This window comes from Gasterosteus aculeatus, chromosome 7, assembly GCF_964276395.1.
Source record: "Gasterosteus aculeatus chromosome 7, fGasAcu3.hap1.1, whole genome shotgun sequence".
Taxonomy (NCBI): domain Eukaryota; kingdom Metazoa; phylum Chordata; class Actinopteri; order Perciformes; family Gasterosteidae; genus Gasterosteus; species Gasterosteus aculeatus.
Window position 1 is genome coordinate 13,082,374 of NC_135694.1, and position 21,062 is coordinate 13,103,435.

Consider the following 21,062-nt stretch of genomic DNA (forward strand, 5'->3'; position numbering starts at 1 on the left):
ATACAGTGCATCCGGAAAGTATTCACAGCGCTTAACTTTTTCCACATTTTATGTTACAGCCTTATTCCAAAGTGGATTAAATTCATTATTTTCCTCAACATTCTACACACAACAACCCATAATGACAAAGTGAAAACTGTTTTTTGCAAATCTGTTAAAAATAAAGAACGAAAACATAACATGTACATAAGTATTCACAGCCTTTGCTCAATACTTTGTTGAAGCACCTTTGGCAGCAATTACATTCTTGGGTAGGATTCCACAAGCGTGGCACACCTATTTCTGGGCAGTTTCTCCCATTCTTCTTTGCAGAACCTCTCAAGTTCCATCAGGTTGAATGGGGAGCGTCGGTGCACAGCCATTTTCAGATCTCTCCAGAGATGTTCAATCGGGTTCAAGTCAGGGCTCTGGCTGGGCCACTCAAGGACATTCACAGAGTTGCGCCGAAGCCACTCCTTAGTTATCTTGGCTGTGTGCTTCGGGTCGTTGTCCTGATGAACCGTCACCACAGTCTGAGCTCCAGAGCGCTTTGGAGCGGGTTTTCATCAAGGATGTCTCTGTACTTTGCTGCATTCATCTTTCCCTCAATCCTGACTAGTCTCCCAGTTCCTCCTGCTGAAAAACATCCCCACAGCATGATGCTGCCACCACCATGCTTCACTGTAGGGATGGTATTGTCCAGGTGATGAGCAGTGCCTGGTTTCCTCCAGACATGACGCTTGGCATTCAGGCCAAAGAGTTCAATCTTTGTTTTGCATGGTCTGAGAGTCCTTCAGGTGCTTTTTTGCAAACTTCAAGCGGGCTGTCATGTGCTTTTTACTGAGGAGTGGCTTCCATCTGGCCACTCTACCAAACAGACCTGATTTGTGGAGTGCTGCAGAGATGGTTGTCCTTCTGGAAGGTTTTCCTCTCTTCATAGAACAACGCTGTAGCTCTGTCAGAGTGACCATCGGGTTCCTGGTCACCTCCCTGACTAAGGCCCTTTACCCCCGATCGCTCAGTCTGGCTGGGTGGCCAACTCTAGGAAGAGTCCTGGCGGTTCCAAACTTCTTCCATTTCCGGATGATGGAGGCCACTGTGCTGATTTTCAATGCTGAGGAAATCTTTCTGTACCCTTCGCCAGATCTTTGCCTTGATACAATTCTGTCTCGGAGGTCTACAGATAATTCCTTGGACTTCATGGCTTGGTTTATGCTCTGATATGCACTGTCAACTGTGATACCTTATATTGACAGGTGTGTGCCTTTCTCAATCATGTCCAATCAACTGAATTTAGCACAGGTGGACTCCAATCAAGTTGTAGCAACATCTCAAGGATGATCAGTGGAAACAGGATGCACCTGAGCTAAATTTTGAGTGTCATGGCAAAGGCTGTGAATACTTATGTACATGTTATGTTTTCGTTCTTTCTATTTTTAACAGATTTGCAAAAAAATGTTTTCACTTTGTCATTATGGGTTGTGTGTAGAATGTCGAGGAAAATAATGAATTTAATCCATTTTGGAATAAGGCTTTAACATAACAAAATGTGGAAAAAGTGAAGCGCTGTGAATACTTTCCGGATGCACTGTATATCACTTTATTCAAGACGCTCCGCAACTTGCAAGTTGCTGTGTTGTGCAGATAATCAATAAAGTTAGAAAAAAACATTTACGGCAAACCCATGGTCATGAAGATACTCATTTAACGTTACATGGGATTTGCATGAGGAGGGTCCATGTCACTACATACCCAACTGAGATCGGCTTGTGCCATTCTGAAAAAGGATGCGACCACCGGAGTGACCAACCACCCAACCTGCCGTTCCGATAAAGGATCCTACCACCAACCACTTTTTGCACCCGGCGTCACTCTGATTTGTGACATCTACAGGTGCATCACAGAGAAAACCAATAGGTTGTCTGGATGGTAAGTGTTTATACTTCTCATCAAACCACAATCAAATTCACTCTATCTGGATTGCGCAATTTATCTGGATAAGTTTTTTTGGTGTGTGTGTGTGTGTTTTAGAACAACGACTAGTCGGAATGAAAACAAGCCAAAATGAAATAGGATTAACGAGGCAATTTTTAAAATGTAAGGAGTAGTACATATATTTATAATTAAAAAGTCATCTGAAAAAAAAATACCTCAGTAAAGTATAGGTACCCAACATTTCTACTTAGGTAAGATAACAAAGTATTTGTACTTCGTTACTTGACACCTCTGATTATAACTAACCTTTCCTTTAAAAAAAAAAAACATTAGTTTTTACCATCTTTTCCAGGGTTCTTTTCTACAGGGCTATACACATCACAGATAATTAATCAAGACAAACTATTTCATCATGTTGAGCCCATTGAAGATACATGCAAATGTGTAGTAACAGAGAACTAGCTAAATACAAGGACACTTGAACACAGCCCTCTCCTGCAGATGTGTAATTGGGCATGCTTCCACGGAAAGGACAATTGTAATCATTAGAGCAGCCTCATCTGTGCAAAACAATTCATAAGCACAATTGTTAGCAGAAGAAAGAGGGGAGATGATTCTTAGGGTGGACGAAAATAAAACAGACCAAAATGAAATTGTAGAACGTCCAATACACACCTTATTACTGTAGAAGTAAAGTAATAGGGTGTGTATCAGTACAGTAGGAAAAGGTTGATGAATGAACACTTCTTTAGAGACATTCGTTCACTTCAAGCCCCATGAAAAAGCCCTTTTGCTTCCTTGCATCACTTCAGATGCAAGGCTTTTGTTCTTCTGCTGTCACCATACTTGTTCTGTGTAAATCATTAACCAGCTTTTATAATCAAAGGGGCTACATGCTGCTACGACAGGCTTCACTTCTGCATCATTGCCTGGCTATAGAGAGGATAAAGGGGAGTGGCTTTGTCTATGACACAATCGCCTACCAGGTACTAGGCTAAATTCCGTCTCTAGATGTACGAGTAGGCTCTTCGCATCTCTCACCGACTAATTATCAACCAAATGTATGGTATCCACCAATGGGACACATGGTACTGTCTGTGCTTGGCAGTAGAACCGAGGCTAATTGGAACAATGTTGTCATTTGATTGATACACAATCCTTATTTAGATGGGTAGTAGGGCTGGGCCACTGTACCAGTTTCAAATTTCCATGTGGTATGAATTTTTCAGATATCGTTATACCAGTCGGTGCATAGCCATAACAAAATAAAACGTTCACCTCTCAGGGCATAGCGGTTGGAGCTACTTGTTGTGTGTTGAGATGAAGTCATAACCCACAACGCTCTTTAACAGGGTAAAACAACACAACAAGTTTGTGATACATAAATAATTAGTAACACTAATAATTGTACATTTATAAAATTGAACCGCCGAAGGGCATGCTGGGTACAGCTCGCCCACTAAGAAGATACTCCGCCGCTACATTAATAAATAGAAAATAGCGATGCAGGAGAAACAATGAGAGAGAGAGATGCACCGATACAACTTATGCCCGAGAGGAGCTGCGTCGGCTGGATATATTTTGGTTTTGATCCGACATAGAATCGGAAAACGATTTATTTATAATTTATAAGTTTGGCGAGCCTCTCTGATAAGGATCTGAACTTGGAATGTAGGTGAAAAAACCACAACGCGTTTACCACTCGGTGGCCAGTTGCGAGCGAGTGGTGAACAGCTGTTCCTTTTGGTCAATAAATGAATGTGTTAACTCGAAATACCGTGCTATAGCGTGAAACCACCAGAATCTTACAATCTATACCGTGATATGAATTTTTGGCCAAATCACCCTGCCCTAATAGGTAGTACAACTTACTGTACCCAATATGAAAAATATATAAAGGCAAGTATCCTTTTTTGGCACCTATAGTGAAAGAACAATGTCCAAGAAATACACAGTGGCTAATAAGATAATAAAAAGCAAAGAGTGAATGAGTGTGCCATCCAACAATCGTTGGCAAGATACTGTTGTCATAGAAATGTTAACTCAAGACAATGTTTTGGCCATTGAAACAAAAAGGTGCTTTGTGGTCACAAGCCATGAAGGCCTGATGGTGAAAAGTGAAAAAACACACAGATTCGTCCATAGAGATGTCATCTACACTAGGGGTCCCCAACCCTTTTTGCCTCACCGGCCGTTTTCATGTTAGACAGTATTTCGCGGATGGGTCTTGATGGTGTGGTGGATAAACACGGCCAAAAATAACCGGCCGACGGTGGTGGGGTAGTAGTCGCTATTGCGCAATTGTATAAGGTGAAAAGAAAAACGCTTGGTAAGGATGTCGAGAGGGACAACCACACGTAACTAGGAAAGAATTCAGGCAATTTCCAAAATAAAATAATAATAATAAAAATTTGACAAATGACAAAAAAAACCTTACTGTGGTGCGGCCCACAGAGACAATCATTCAGATTCACTCATCTACAGGTAATTTGGAGTCCCCAATCAACCTAATCCCCAGTGCATATCTTTTGGACTGTGGGAGGAGTAGCCGGAGAGTACCCACGCAGACACGGGGAGAACATACAGACTCCACACAGAAAGGCCACTGGACGGAGTCGAACCCAAGACCTTCTTGCTGTGAGGCAACAGTGCTAACCACCACACCACCATGCAGCCCAACTGCCATTCTATTTTTTGTTAAATTGTATGACTGTAGTAGCCTTTTGTCCAATGAATTATTGTCTGAGCCATCCAGATGGAGGTGCAGAGTGGACTACAGCACAGTGAAAGGCCACACCAACCCAACCTTGCTACCTTTAACACAAGCTTTATGATCTACACATGTAACAGCCTGAAACTCCTCATGTTGGCATTATTAGGTGACAGGCTGTAGCAGATGAACAGAGAAATAACTGCTTGCTGTTTAACACAATGAGTTAACGGAGTTAACACAATGTATTTTATTGACTTATTGGGTGTATGTGAGAGAAAGTCTTTTCTTAAGGCAATGAATTGCCTTGCATGGACTAAAACTCTTTAGGTTTTGGTATCAACATGAAAACTGGGGACATTTAAACGTAATCAAGATCTTATACCGTTGAAGAAAAAATTTATCAAATTGTTTTAAGTGTTATTTTAAGAAATTGATTATGGGGTTGGGAACAGCTACTTCCCAATAGAAAGCACCCAATAAATGATGATTTGGTTTAAATAGACCATAACATTCTTAGTAAATATCTAGTGTCTGTTAAATAGTTTTTCTTGTTGTGGGACTGAACTTCAAATGCCTGTATCATGTAATCAAACATTGTTCCAGTAATAGCCTTTATTAAATGTTTTACCCATTTAGTGCACATTAGGTCCCACTGCAAAGCCATATTACATCCACAGATATTCCTGAAGTACATTTGATACACATATGCTCACATAATTAATCTATCGCTCCTTAATCATACATACACTGAACACCTCATTCTCCAGCGTTCTCCTTTCATGTGGAGCTAAATAAGTGTTGCTGTTAATTAATTATTCACCCACGTTCCCCCTCTCATTGTGGCAAATGAACACGTCCTTTTTATTGTTGCTGTCCAAGGAGCACTCTCGATTTAGGCAAAGTTTGTGTTGGTTGCATCTGTGTGTGTGCATTGTTGCAGGTTTGTTTCCATTGCTTAAGGTAAAGTAATTAAAGGTTAACAGGTGCTTGTATAGCGTTTTTCTAGTCTTCCGACTACTCAAAGCACTTTAACACAGCATTACACCATTGACCGATTTACCGATGACCATGCATACCTAATAATCAAGATTAACTTATTATTTGTAATGCGCTTGGCTACCAAGTGTGTCCATTTACTGACTTGTGTTACATTACATTTAGCTGACGCAAAGCGACATTTTTAACCCATGGTTTTTACATTTTGCCCGGGGAGCAGGTCGGGGTTAGGTGTCTTGCTCAGAGAGCCGGAACAGCCAGGGTTTGAACCGCCAACCTTGCAGTTCCCGACGCACCCTGTCTACTCCATGCGCCACCGTTGCCTCGTCCTGAGCCAATGTGAGGGTTTCGGGACAGAGGATGTGTACAGACTGTGAAGCCCTCTGAGGAAAATTTGTAATTTGCGATTTTGGGCTATACAAAATAAAATTAACTGAATTGAATTGAAATTAAGTGTGGCAGCGTTTCCAGTCCATGCAATGTGCCATGATGTAATAAGCTTTAATGCTGAAGGGTTTAACCCAGAGCTCTGGGCACATTTTCCTATTTGAAAAAGATGTTTACGGTTTGCTTCTATTTTCTCTTATCTCAATGTTTGTTCACACCAAATGCGGCGCAAATTTCTAGCGCCACAGGATTACATACAGAGGCCCAATCCCCGGCAGTGATCCTGACACAGTTCATAAAATATATCTTTAGTAGTCCCACAATGGGAAAATTCACAGGATCGCGCAGCAAAGTGGACAGTGCTGACAAGATACATGGTTAAAAAACAAACAATACAAGAGCAGCAGTAATAGTAAATAGGTAAATAAATATAATAGACTATTTTTAAAAAAATGAATAAAAAAGGAGGTAAAAGAGTGCAAAAAAAGAACCACAGTATATTGTAATTTTTATTACATGTATATTTTAGTGTTCTTTGGTGATGTTTTCAGTGATTTAATGTCCTGTGGTTCACTGGGTGCAGCACTCGGTTGAGCAGCCTGACAGCAGCAGGAAGGAAGGACCTTCGGTACCTCTCCTTCACACACACCGGGGGTGAATCAGCGGCTGGCTGAAGGACCTGTATAGAGCTTCCAGGGCATCAACCATGGGGTGGGAGGTGTTGCTCATCACAGATGATAGCTTAGTCATCACCCTCCTGTCTCCCACCACCTCCACAGTGTCCAGTGGCCTTCTTGATGAGCTTGTTGAGTGTCTTCCCATCAGCCGCCGATATGCTGCTGCCCAAACAGACCACTGTATGCCATGAAAGAGTTAAAGAAGGTCTTTCGAAGTGCTCCCTGCACTCCAAAGGACCTCAGTCACCTCAGCAGACTGTCTGCTCTGACCCGTCTTGTAGAGTGCACGAATGTGATCTGTCCAGTTTATTGTTCGAGTGAACACCCAGGTACGTATAAGATCTCACAATGTCTGTTCCCTCGATGTTCACTTATACCGGAGGAGTGCATTTACCCCGACGAAAGTCTACCACCAGCTCCTTGGTTTTGCTAGAGTTTATCTGGAGGCGTTTCTGCTGGCACCATCATAAGAAGTCCTGGTTGGGTTCTCTGTAGTAGTCAACCTATAGGATCAGGATCAGGATCAGGAAACATTTATTACCATAATATGCCAAACATACAAGGAATTTGTCTTGGTGGTTGGTGCGCAACAGTTTCTTCCCGTCGGCAGTCGGGCTCATCAATAGAGCCCGGTCCCCCACTGACTGACTATAACATTCCACCGGTCACTCCCCTTCATACTGCACATGTCACTTTAACTGCAATTCATCACTTTGTCTTCACTCGTCACTTTGTCTCTTGTCTGTTACTTGTTCGTTAGTGCACTTTATGCTTAATATTTTTCTTTTTAACTTTTTAATATTTAATTTTTTTTTAACTTTATTCCCTTGTTTTATACTAACCCATGGCCTTAGCCTTATTCTACTAACCCATTGCATTAGCATTTCATTCCACTTTATTTTATTACTTGTGCACTGTTGTCTTGTCTGTCTACTGTCGCGCACTAACCGCCAAGACAAATTCCTTGTATGTTTGACATATTTTGGCTAATAAATGTTTCCTGATCCTGATCCTGATCCTGACAATGTGACAATAGACAAGACAGCAGTGCACAAGTAATAAAATAAAGTAAAATGAAATGCTAATGCAATGGGTTAGTAAATAAGGCTATGGGTTAGTATAAAACAAGGGAATAAAGTTAAAAATTTCAAATATTAAAAAAGTAAAAAAAGAAATATTAAGCAACAAGTAACAAAGTGACGAGTGACGACAAAGTGATCAATTACAGTTAAAGTGACATGTGCAGTGTGAAGGGGAGTGACCGGTGGAATGTTATAGTCAGTCAGTGGGGGACCGGGCTCTGTTGATGAGCCCGACTGTCTTAGTCCTGATGGACCTCAGCCTCCTGGCAGATGGAAGGGGCACAAACAGTTTTTGTCCGGGGTGAGAGGGGTCGTCCATGATCTTTTTAGCTCGCTTCAGAGACCTGGAAGCGAACAAGTCCTGCAGGGACGGCAGATTGCAGCCGATCACCCTCTCTGCAGAGCGGATGACCCGCAGTAGCCTGTCCTTGGCTGTGGCTGCAGTGTACCAGACGGTGATGGAGGAGCAGAGGATGGACTCGATGATGGCCCTGTAGAAGTGGATCATCATCGTCTTTGGCAGGTTGAATTTCTTCAGCTGCCTCAGGAAGAACAACCTCTGCTGAGCCTTCTTTGTGATGCAGCTGATGTTCAGCTCCCACTTGAGGTCCTGGGTGATGATGGAGCCCAGGAAACGGAAGGAATCCACAATAGTGACGGGGGAGTCACACCGGGTGATGGGGGAGGGTGGGGCTCTGTTCCGCCGTAAATCCACAACCATCTCCACTGTCTTTAGAGCGTTGAGCTCCAGGTTGTTCTGACTGCACCAGGACACCAGATGGTCAGACTCCCACCTGTAGGCAGACTCATCCCCACCAGAGGTCAGTCCAATGAGGGTGGTGTCATTCGCAAACTTCAAGAGCTTGACGGACTGGTGACTGGAGGTGCAGCTGTTGGTGTACAGGGAGAAGAGCAGAGGGGAAAGAACGCAGCCTTGGGGGGAACCGGTGCTGATGGTCCGAGAGGCTGAGACATGTTTCCCCAGCTTCACGTGCTGCTTCCTGTCAGTAATTCATTTGCAGGGGGAGTCAGGAACGTGCAGCTGAGAGTGTTTTTCCTGCAGCAGAGACGGGATGATAGTGTTGAAGCCAGAGCTGAAGTCCACAAACAGGATCCTTCATTAATCTTGCCTTTGTGTCTCTGGCATGACACCGTTGCGCAGTGTTTATGTTCGTATTCTGTTTTGTGCTCACTGCCGTACAGCCATGCATTCTGCACTACTGATAACTGATGCCTCCAGATTACATTGTGGTATTGATTTAGCTAACAATACGTTGATTCTTCTTAGCAGCTCGCTCGTTTGTCTCCCTTTTTTGTTGCAGTCTCTGAGCTGGCCTGTGGAACATCTATGACAATTAAATATGTTATTCTTTTGGGTACTGTACAAGAACATAACTCCACATGGATGTGAATATATTTTGAAAATATTTTCTGCTTAGCTCTGAATGATTACACTCTGGAGAGCTGTAAATCAATGAGGAGGAAGAAGGATTACCCAGCAGACAAAAGGAAGACACAGGAAAAACATCCTCCTCCATTGGCAGTGTGCATTGAGAATATATTAAAGCCAGACTGAAGATACGCAGCCTACAGATTTTCCCTTTTAGATGTTTTCACCTAACAAGCTCAGGGAACACTGTGTCCCCGATTTTTGAAACAGTCATTTAAAAATCTATTACACAACTTCTAAGCCCATAAAGGAATCTGCTTCTGCTTCATAAAATCATTTAAATCTGACATCAAATGAGTAAAATCTCTCAGCATTTTCCACAGGGGCTATTATCACAGCTCAGCTCAATTACCAATGACCCCAAAAGGTTATTGGTAATTAGCCCTCTAATTACAGGTGTTACTCGAGAGGTAGGCTTTTAAAGGTATAACTGTTCTGACCAGCTGAGCAGCGTAGCTTGGAAAAGACAGTGACACAAACCTTAACTTTGAATTATGAAAAACATGTATTTTTAAATTGGGTGACACATCTTCCGATACGTCAATGACCAAAATGCTAAATATTGTATTTAATCAGTGAACAGTATCTATAGATATACATAGATATTAGTGCGGAGCAACAATGTAATCAATTAATCACATTATTTTTCAGTGATTAACAATGATTAATAACATTATGCACAAAATTCAATGATTAATTAAAAACCAGTGTATGGCACACTTTTAGTATTATTTTTTCCATCTCATAGTAATGCTAAGAGAACTTTGGAAAACTTTGAAAAAAACTTAAAAGTAAAACACAACAACCAAATGAACTTTTAACACGCTGCATCCAAGTTTTGCTCCACTGGTTGTTTGAGTAGCTAGTGGACTGTATCAATGCTAAGTAACGCTTTAAGTGGTACTTTAGAATTGAATCAGCTCCCGGAAGGCTTTAACTGATACGGCAAAAGGATAAATTGTGAAAAACATAATAGTATTGAATATACTCAACGGCTCCTCCGGTTGATTTTTATTTGTATTCATTTCCATTCATACAGTTGCCCTCCACCACATACACAAATGTCACAGAAGTGTGTTTTCAAGGCATTATGAAAGCAGTCTCTGCCAAAGATTAAGATTGACGCTTTCACTTTCGATCTTTCGATCCAGAGCAGTGCAAGGATAGCTGTTCTTCAGCACAGCCCAGAAGATGAATCACTGAAGCACCAAGGGCTTAAAATGAATTATTATTACATTACATGTAATTTAGCTGACGCTTTTATCCAAAGCAACTTTCATTGCATTTTAACCCATCCCACAGTGGGAGCAGTGTGCTGCCATAAGGGTGCCCGGGGAGCAGTTAAGGGTTGGGTGTCTTGCTCAGGGACACTTCATCTTCAGTTGACACTATATTTTTACTTAGCTAAGCCTGTTCATGGAAAAGTCTTTTTTGGCAAAAAACCCAATTGGAAGAGATGGGGAGACATAGCCAATGCAGGTTTTAATGCAAGAATACAACCTGCACCTCTCTGCAGTGTGAATCACAAAGCCTTTTACATGACTCCGACCTCCATCGCTGCTCGACTACCAGCACAACACACGCAATTATTTTCTCTCTCTGCAAGACAAGGTGAATGCCAGAAATATTGCTATTTAAACCAGTGTTAATTTCGTCTACGAAAACTATGACGAAAATTTTTCGTTAACGAACCTTTTTTTCATGACTAAGACGAGACTGAGACGTGACGAAAACTATCTTAAAAAATAAAAACTATGACTAAATCTTTTCTAACTTTCGTTAACGAGACGAGAAAAATATGTTGGTGGTTGACGAAGTACGATACTTTTTCCCCCTAAATTTGCACGCAGCTAACAGACAGGCAAAGTACGGCGGATATTAAAGCCTAGTTTATGCTTCTGCGTTTTCAGAGGGACGCAGACGCAAGCCCCCTTGCGTGTCCCTTGCGTGCCTTTTCACACTTCCTTGCGTGTGTCGAGCCATTTTTCTACTTTCGACGCAAGCAACGCAAGCCTCCCGCAGCGCACCAGGCTGCGATTGGTCCGCTAACTGCATCCTTTACGGAGTCTCACATTTCCACTTTCATAGCCTGATTCCCGCCATTATTAAAACGAAGAATGTTTACAAGAGAACGGATCAGATTTAAAAACTTCTGTCGGAAGAAATGCGTAAATATGACCGCTTATACAAGCCGTCATTGGCGGCTTGTATAAGCGGGTTGGATTCACGGAGGGATATCTCCGCAAACGCCGGTTTGCCGGTCGAGAGGTGCGCAAAGTTGTGGAGGAAAATACGGGACAAATGTGTCCGCGATGAAAAGCAGCAGCGGCGATGCACGGGGAAATTAAGTCTATGTTAATAAATAAACAAACCAAGAACTTCCACACACAAAGACGGGACTCTCTAGGTCGTCTTCAACAAAACACGTCACTCCGCCTGTTGTTCTGGCAGTGAATTGCTCTGCAACACACGCAGAACCATGAATTGAAACGAGTGCGTCGACGCATCAACGCAGACGCAGAAGCATGCGCCAGCCTTAAGCCGTCATGATGACGTCATCCACGAACCCAGAACGCGCGCTTGCATCTGTGCAGCGGTGGTTCTTGTGCACCGACTACGGACCGCGACGACTATTTTACGCTTCGGCGAGTTTGAATGTGCGCTTCGTTAGTTTAGCTCCGCTGTCTCGGTTTAGCTGACTGTTAGCAGGCTGAAGCCGCGGTGCTTCACAGAAACATAAAGGCCCGTTTAACAGGTCATGGCTGTTAACACGTCTAACATAATAAAGTCATTGCAGGTTCTGAAGCCTCACGCATTTCAACTATAGTTCACGCGCCACATCGTGAGAAGACGGTGTTAAACCATCTCGGCCACCGTATGCTCGTTACTAAGCAACATAGAGGCGCGCACACACGTGACAGGTGGATCCTTTTGATGGAACTGCGCAGTGCAGGTGAAGGATGTGGCGGCACAGAGCAGGTGGAGGAAAACCCGCAGGACACAAGAGAGAAGAACTGGTCATGAAACCAAAAAATGAACAAAGAGAAAAAGAGAAAGAAAAGACTGTTGAATGAAAAGTGGGGGTCCAGTTTAGAATGGTTGGTTTATGATGCAGAAAATAATGTATTGCACCGATTGTAGGACGTTAAGGGGTCTCTTTTGTTGGGACAAGCAATTTCACAGTGGAATCAATAAAAGCATTGCAAGTAAACAGACAAAGACAACAAAGTGTTGCGTTTAGATCCCTGGTCCTCATGAACTTGTTACACCTTTGCCAATTTGTTAAATTGCCTTGCAAATAAATGCTTTGCTATTTGTTACAATTCAAATCCTTTCATGTAATGATTTTTCACATGTCATTTATATTAGCTCACACAAACACTTCAACCATTTGTTCTTGGCCCGGCTTCTCCGTCAAATTTTACAACTGACTCGTGGGCCACAATGGGAGTCAGCGAGTTTGTCGACCGCTGCTATAGACCTGTCCTAGAAGGGACATCTAATGGACAACCAAGTACTGCAAGCTAGACTAGTTTGCAGTTGTAGACAGAACACAAGGGGTTGGCTTGTGGGTGGTATACCAACAATAAGGCTGCCACATTCAGGGTCAAGTCCCACTCAGACATGAACCGTCTAGAAAAAGGCGACTGTGACGCAGTGGTAGAGCGGTCATTGGCGGTTCTATCTTGTTTGACTACTCCATGTCAATGTGTCCTTGGGTAGGACAGATACGTCTGCGTTGTGTAAATGATATATGATTGATTAGATAGTGCTGATGAGAAGGTGCCACCTTGCATGGTTTCCCCTGCCATCACTGTGTGAATACTTGAGCAATGACATGTAGGCTAAATATGCTTTGAGTGGACGGAAGACAAGAAAAGCACTATTCAAGTACAAATTGTTTACCATTTAGAAACGGCCCGTATACAACATTCTGGCTTCTGTGTTTGATTTTGCAGCTTGTCAGGCTGAACACTGTGGATGATGTTCACAAAGAGAATTCAGTTCTTCTCTCTGGATGTGCATCCATTTAAGTGTCAGCACACAAACATCTTCACCGTATAGCTTTAAAATGGACCAGCCCGCCTAGCCATACTAAATAAGGTTTGCAGAAACCTTGTGTTGATTGCAAAAGATAAAGTAAACGTAACAAAATAAATGAAATAACTACGGTAATAATATTTGTCATGTCAAATCAAGTATTTGATACAGTGCCGATTTTGCAGGTTTTCCCACTTACTAAGCATGTAGGAGTCTGTCATTTTTATCATAGGAACTCTTCAACTGTGAGTGACGGAATCTAAAACAAATCCAGAAAATCACATGATGTATGATTTTTTTAAATTATTTTGCAGTTCATTGCATGACATACATATTTGATCACCTACCAACCAGTAACAATTCCGGCTCTCACAGACCTGTTAATTTGTCTTTAGGAATCCCTCCTGTTCTTCACTCATTACCTGTATTAACTGCACCTGTTTGAACTTGTTACCTGTATAAAAGACACCTGTCCACACATACACACACACACTCAAACAGAATCCAACCTCTCCACAATGGCCAAGACCAGAGAGCTGTGTAAGTACATCAGGGATAAAATTTTAGACCTGCACAAGGCTGGGATGGGCTACATGACAATAGGCAAGCAGCTTGCTGAAAAGCCAATAACTGTTGGCACAATTAATAGAAAATGGAAAGAAGTTCAAGATGACGGTCAATCTCCCTCAGTCTATGGCTCCAAGCAAGATCTCACCTCAAGGGGCATCAATGATCATGAGGAAGGTGAGGGATCAGCCCAGAACTACACGGAAGGACCTGGTCGATGACCTGAAGAGAGCTGGGACCACAGTCTCAAAAAAAACTATTAGTAAGATTCTAAGCTGTCATGGATTAAAATACTGCAGCGCACGCAAGGTCCCCCTGCTCAAGCAAGCGCATGTCCAGGCCCGTCTGAAGTTTGCCATTAACCATCTGGATGGTCCAGAGGAGGTATGCGAGAAGGTCATGTGGTCTGATGAGATGAAAATAGAGCTTTTTGGTCTAAACTCCACCTGCCGTGTTTGGAGGAAGAAAGACGAGTACAACCCCAAGAACACCATCCCAACCGTGAAGCATGGAGGTGAAAATATCATTCTTTGGGGATGCTTTTCTGCAAAGGGAACAGGCCGACTCCACCGTATTAAGGGGAGGATAGATGGGCCATGTATGTGATTTTTCTGGATTTGTTTTAGAATCTGTCACTTGCAGTTGAAGAGTACCTATGATAACAATTACAGACTCCTACATCCTTGTAAGTGGGAAAATCAGCAGTGTATCAAATACTTGTTCTCCCCACTGTATTTCCCTAGAATATTATTAATAATATTGCCACTTCTTAACAACGGGAAAAACATCAACTCAATACTCTGGTCTTGGTAGTGATCCAATGAATCAGCATACCAGCTTTTAGCTACAGCTTATTAATTATAGTGAAGAATTTAGGTAGATATTCTACATGGATCCACTCCTCCACAGTGCGCCACTTCTCAGAGCAGTGGCTCCGTCCAATTAATTTAAGAGCTCCTGTAGCTCACTCTAAGATGACAGTTTCTTGCATGATAGTCCCCCATGTACATCAGACATATTTGACTTATGTACACTATTTGCATCGCTACCAACAAACTCCAACCATTTTTCAAAATGCAGCAGATATCTCAGCAGGCAATCCATTGATTGCCGATGACCTCTAATGAGAATGAAGCAATAGGGATTTTGGCAACCATTGCAACAGATGTGGAAAGAGACCCACCCATAACAACCACTTTTTCTACAACACGCACACCCATTGTGCCAAAATATGTTGCGTGTTGGGCCAGTGTCAGCAGCTGACTGGGAAATATGTGCAGCTTCTTGGAAACAGGAAGCCATGCTAGGGGCCAGTTATAATGATTAAAACAGAAAGGAAACAAAGTTCCCTTCTTTGTCATGCAATAAAAAACCCAGCAGAGCAACGAAACCATTGCAGATGAAGTACGAAAACACACTCAAACACAACGAAGAGTTCTTGATTTAAACTGATCAAACATTGTATTCTTTGGCTTCTTAATGGCCTGTTAGTAAAATAGGCTGTGGGGAAGATGAAGGGTAATTGGTTTAACAAGGCTGTACCACAGCCAAAACATACAAGCATAGGCATCATAGAAGAAATACAGTGTCATGTTTTATCAACCAATATCAAGTACATCCTGCTCCAATTTCACTCTGGCTCACACCTCACAGGTTTCCATGATTTGGGGCTATATATCTCAACCTTGACAGCACAATTCCTTCTGCAATGGCACTTATTGTCAGTCCTCCCTGCACGCGGCAGTTCCGCCACGATGGACACCTGCGGACACAAAGCAGGTGACTGCCCCCCCCCCCCCCTCGTTGGCCAGTCCGTCCCCAATGTTGTAAACCTACGGGAAACACTGTTCTGTCAGGGATATGGACACGACCGCCCACCAGTGTCTTCCTAAAACACTACAACTGACCTGTTACAAACAAGTTTCACAATCAATAACAACGACTTAAAGTATAGTTTAGTATAACCGTGTTACACAGCTGTGTAGGTTTGATAGGAAAAAAATTCTAATTCACAAGGCCACTTGTGAGTGGAGAGTAGGGTCATACTTCAATCAGATGATCAGTGATTTGAGGCTTGGCTCCGCTAGAGCTGATTTGTGTGGAGGGCTCCATGCTGTTGTTGGCTATTGGCTTCAGAAAGTGATTTAGATGGGGGGTTTTGATAGACGTTCAGGACGGCATAGCACGTAGCGAAGAAGATCCAATCTCTGAATGTATTGCTGCGTAAGAGAAATCCTGCTGGTGCGCAGTTCACAACTCTCAGAGGGGCTCTAGTGGCAGTGCTTACACACTACAATTATAGTATGTGCAGACAGGCAAGCACACACAAACACATCTTCCACCCCCTTCCTCGCAGACATACTGTATAATAAAAACTACGGCTTTTTGCCGAGCCAACCCACAGGAGGTCTTCTCAACCCAAATCTAAGTAATTTTTTTGTCATGTTTTATCTTCTGTTTGACACATAGGACTTAATTTTACCTTAATCTACCATGCAAATAAAATACCGTATTTAAAACGTTATTATTCCCTCTAAAGACTTAATTTAAATTCAACCAATGTCTTGTTTTCATCAGATGCATCCTGCAGGCAGAATATTGTTTGACCTGATTGGCTAAAATGGTGCTCGGAAGCACAAACGAGAAGCTTCAATCTAACAAAGGTTTTTCAATATATGTTACATATCTTTAGTTCGTGCACAATGAGCATAGATCTAAAATGAAATGATTAATATTCCCCAAATTCCAATTAACTAACATATTAAGAAGTGTTAGTATTAGGAAACAATAAGTATACTCTAAATTGTTAATATATTGTACATATTCTGAGTTAAAAAGTTTGAAGCTGTAGTTTAAAGCAAAGTGTTTTGTATTATTGTATATTAACAGTATACTTTAAACAGTTAATATTAATTGTTTAATTTGAAGAAAAAAATGTATAATAAATAAACAATAAAAAATAACTTTCTTTGTTATAAATTGTTGTTTTTGAGCTTTCTTTTAAACAATAAACAATACTTTATAAAAAAGTATTCTTTTAGCACCGGTATCAGAAAAACCCAAACAATACCCTTCCCTATCAATACATGCAAAAACCTTATTAAATGTGGAAGGCTGTTTTCTCACTGATACAAACACACACACATACAGACGCTCTTCATTAACATAAAGACAGGACAGAAATAGAGGGAAGACGAACAGAGCTCAAAGTTCCCTTGGGCTGATCAACAGAGTGGAGAGAGAGAGGAACAAAGGGTGTCCTTTTTAATACTGGAGGCTCTTTTCATTCTGAATGCTGGTATCTTGTTGTACAGTCTCATCTCAGGATGTCTACTGGGACTCAAAAATATGCATGCATGAATGTTGATGTGTGTGTCACTGAATGTGGTTGTTTTCTTATGGAAATAATATCTAATCATTTCCTAAAATGTCCTCTGAGCTATAGTATTCAACTTTAAATTTAAAAGGTCCCATGTGTAAAGCTGTTTTTTAGCAAATAAATGAAACAATCCTTTAGGGACTTAATTGATGTCAACTGGTATGTGCTGGTGTCAGGACAAAATGGTACAATAGATTACTATTGCCATTAGACTTTTCATGTTACATTGGAGAACAAGTAAAAAGCAGCATCAGAAGAGCTGCTGACTTCACTTCAAAACAGGACAAAAGTATGATTCTGTAGTGACCTGCTGTTGAACTCCCTTCCTCTTCATCAAGGACTCCAATATGCTTTTGTTTAAGGTGCTGAATCATCATTGCGGTGGTCCCGTGCCATGTCATGTTGATTTTGCATGTTTTGCAATTGACACACTTGTTTTTACATGGTTTATTTAGTGTGAAATGCTCCCACACCTTCAACGACTAAAGTCGTACAGACTTCTCTGCCTGTGATTCACCACAACTGCCGCTGCTGTACCTTGGCTCTTTTTTTTTCCAATGCACAAAATATTGGATCTGAATTTACAACATATTATAATTAAGTATATTTCTTGCTTTTCTCCTGACGGTTTAAAAACATCTTTAAATTGCAACTGTACAATTTGTTCCTGTTAGGTCGCTAAAAGGGTCTGAAAACTAAATTGCTACATCTAGCGAGAAAGAAGTTGGCAACACTCCACTGGGCTGTTTCCACAAATAGGCTTCATCTGGTAAAAAACAACCAAAAACTGTGACTAGTTTTCTTGTAGCTTTAATTCCTTTACATATAAAAATTGAACTTCAACTTTGAAGCTTTTGAGATTAAACATGGCAATTACAAACACCTTGACACCCCTTTAATCTCTGGGTGAAATCAAAACGATGATCTGCCTCTCTTATGCATTAGGAGTATGGTGTACAAGATTTATGGCTTCTGAAAAAACATTCTCCCTGCCGCTTGGACCCATCAATGTGTGACGCTACCTAGACCCGCTTCAAATTGAATCTCTGCCTGTGTTGCTAATCCAATAAATTGAGGGTGAGCAGCAAATGCCACAGTTCATATTATTTACCAAATAATTTTTTATTAAACTCAAATTAATTTGATGGAAAATAGGACTACTGGCTGTTTCGCGGCCAGATTATTTTCTCTCGCAATTTTTTTTCTCCAGATCCGGCCAATACAACAACATTGTGTTCCGAACCAAAAGGCTCTTTTTGCAAGTAATGTCCCCGCCAGGCACCACCACTGAAATTTGCCCACCGTCTGTCAATATACATCACAAGAGCTGCTCTTCTTTACATGTGGATGTGTGGATGCTCTCACTTGACCAGCCCCTAAGTAGAAATCCTGGTGATATTCATCCACTTTTCTTTTTTTCAACAGTAACTTAAATATCACCTTATTATTCAGTTTAATTCAGTAATAGTGTTTCAGGAATATTAGTAAGGACTTTAGTGGATGTATCAGATGTTGTGCTATTTTTGTCTTTGCTCATATCACAGGCAAAGCAGCTGTTTGCATAAAGAGCATAAGGCAGACACTGGCGGTTCATGCATGAAGTAGGCTTCATCCATTTTTGCGTTTTAAGCCTCAAATAAACAAGGCATTGCAAAATTCATGACCGTATAAAGCCTCATTAATATTTTATTCATGGCTTCATGTGACTCAACCGAGGACCTAGCTGTCTGGTTAATGCTTGCTCCTTGTCTCCACACAGGCCAGCTCTTGTCCACTCACTGAGCGTCCTTGGACCTCTGAATGCACCATACAGTGTGGCATGAGTGCTTTTTATTGTGCTGTTCAGTGAGTCACTTACCCACAGGACACCGTTGAACATCAGCAAAACAGATTAAATAGTGTAACACCAATAACAATTATAAACAAATGTAACCCCAACCATGCTGCCTCTGCACAGCACAGTGTAAACAGACAACAACGAACTGCTCGTGAGCCCGGGCCAATGTGATGCGATGGGCCGGCAGTGTGTCAGACTGTGGAGCCGCTGACATAAACACGATTCAAAAGTCCTAATCGAAAAGTCTTAGGATTCTTGGTCCTGGAGGCACCACCTAGATGCGTAAAAAGCACACGATGGAGAGCGGCGCAGTTGGAGCCTGCATTGGTAGCGTGCTGCGAGAACAATAACTTGTTTCTGGCGATGTGCGCTGTGGCCGTAGTGCTGCATGGTGGAATGTGACAAAGAGGGAAATTTGGAGACGGTGCATGTACAAGCGGGACGGGACGGGGATGGGCTACTCACGCTGCTGTTCTCTCCTGTCCAGTGGACCATCGCCTGGTTGTGTGTTGCATCCCCTTTGAGCACGAACGAGCTGCTGAGCAGGGTCATTTGTGTTTCCCGGGACAGCTCTCTCCTGAAGCGGCGTGAGCTCTCTTCCCCGACGGCTTGCTCGTCCCCATCCGTTACTAAGCCCGACAAGGATCCTCTGTCTCCGCCGCCCATGTCAAACGTACGGTCCTCCACGCCGCGCCGGTTTAAACCCCCGCTGTCACAGCGCACTGGTCCCGGAACGACCACCCAGGCCGAGGTGATCAACAGAAAGCCGCATAGGTACGCAGTGGCGGAGAGCGGTTCTTCGGTGCGCAAAAATGCCATGTTTTGCTCCGAAGTAGCGCTGCGTACCGCGTAGACCGATGGAGATATTGCTGATGCTTGGGAGATAGGTGTATACTGTAAGCCAATGGAAGAGAAAGGAGTAAGGGGGGGAGGGGACGGAGGGAGGGGAACTAGAGCGGAGGCAGACAGTGGGAATAACGTGGACTCGTCTCTGTGGCGAGCGGGGTCTACAGAACCGCGCAGTGGTGCCATCTGTTGTCCTACAGCTGCAGTACATTGCAACTGTACATCTTCATTTAAATATAAATTATGACTTGATATTTGCTTTGGCACAATCAATGAAGGAAAATACAATTTTAGAAACACTGAAAATCTCCAATTATGCTCTTGTTGCTTTCACATATTCTGTAAATGACTCAGATGATTTCATCACTTATAGGAAGAGTCAATCACAAGTCTTCAGCCATCCATTCATCAATCTCTTGCTTTAAATATTATTCCTTCATCCATCATTTTAGATTCTTACATCCTGGCATTTTTGATAACTTGGAAAGGCCGTATTCTCTGACAGCCTCTCTGACCTGTAAGTGCAACAACGAATTTGCCTACATGGAAACGCAGAGGACCATGCATATTGAAAAGTCTGGCTTATTGAATGTCACAGAAAACAAATATGTGGTGGAAATCCTACAACCTTTCAGTAGTAGTCCATTGCATCTGTGTTATACCAACCCGCACTGGAAACATTTAACTCTTTTGAAGTTTAAACCTATGATAGCCCATCAGCGAAGTCGAACTTGTTAAAGGTTTTTGTCCACATGTATTCCTTTAACTACATTTGAGCAGAGGAAACAATAACTGGAGACTAAGCCACCAATCAATCAACATATAGAGAGGGGGTATTAAACTTGCATCTAGCTATTGCCGTGCCCCTTCCCACGGCTACATAATGCCAACAATATCATATTATGCTTCTCTGAAAATATTAATTAATTAATATTTCCATCCATCCATTGTCAAACCGCTTATCCCGCACACAGGTCGCACGAATCTATCCCAGCCAACTTCAGGCACGAGATGGGGTACACCCTGGACTGGTCACCAGCCAATCACAAGGCTACACAGAGACAAACGACTCACTCACACTCACACACCTACGGGCAATTTAGAGTCCCCAGTCCCCCATGCCCTAATCCCCAGAGCATGTCTTTGGACTGTGGGAGGAAGCTGGAGTACCCG

At 42.3% G+C, this 21,062-nt stretch overlaps 1 protein-coding gene across 7 annotated transcripts in view; it reads right to left on the reverse strand.

Annotated features, from left to right (window-relative positions):
- sorcs2 (sortilin-related VPS10 domain containing receptor 2) overlaps positions 1-20,600 on the reverse strand; it is a 119,888-nt gene extending 99,288 nt beyond the window's left edge. For all 7 annotated transcript variants that reach the window (XM_078105780.1, XM_040181590.2, XM_078105779.1 and 4 more), the window contains exon 1: positions 19,509-20,600. In XM_078105780.1, coding sequence (XP_077961906.1) covers positions 19,509-20,075 — 567 coding nt within the window. In that variant the 5' untranslated portion in view covers positions 20,076-20,600. The remainder of the gene's footprint in view (positions 1-19,508) is intronic.
- Between the last annotated feature and the right edge of the window lie 462 nt (positions 20,601-21,062).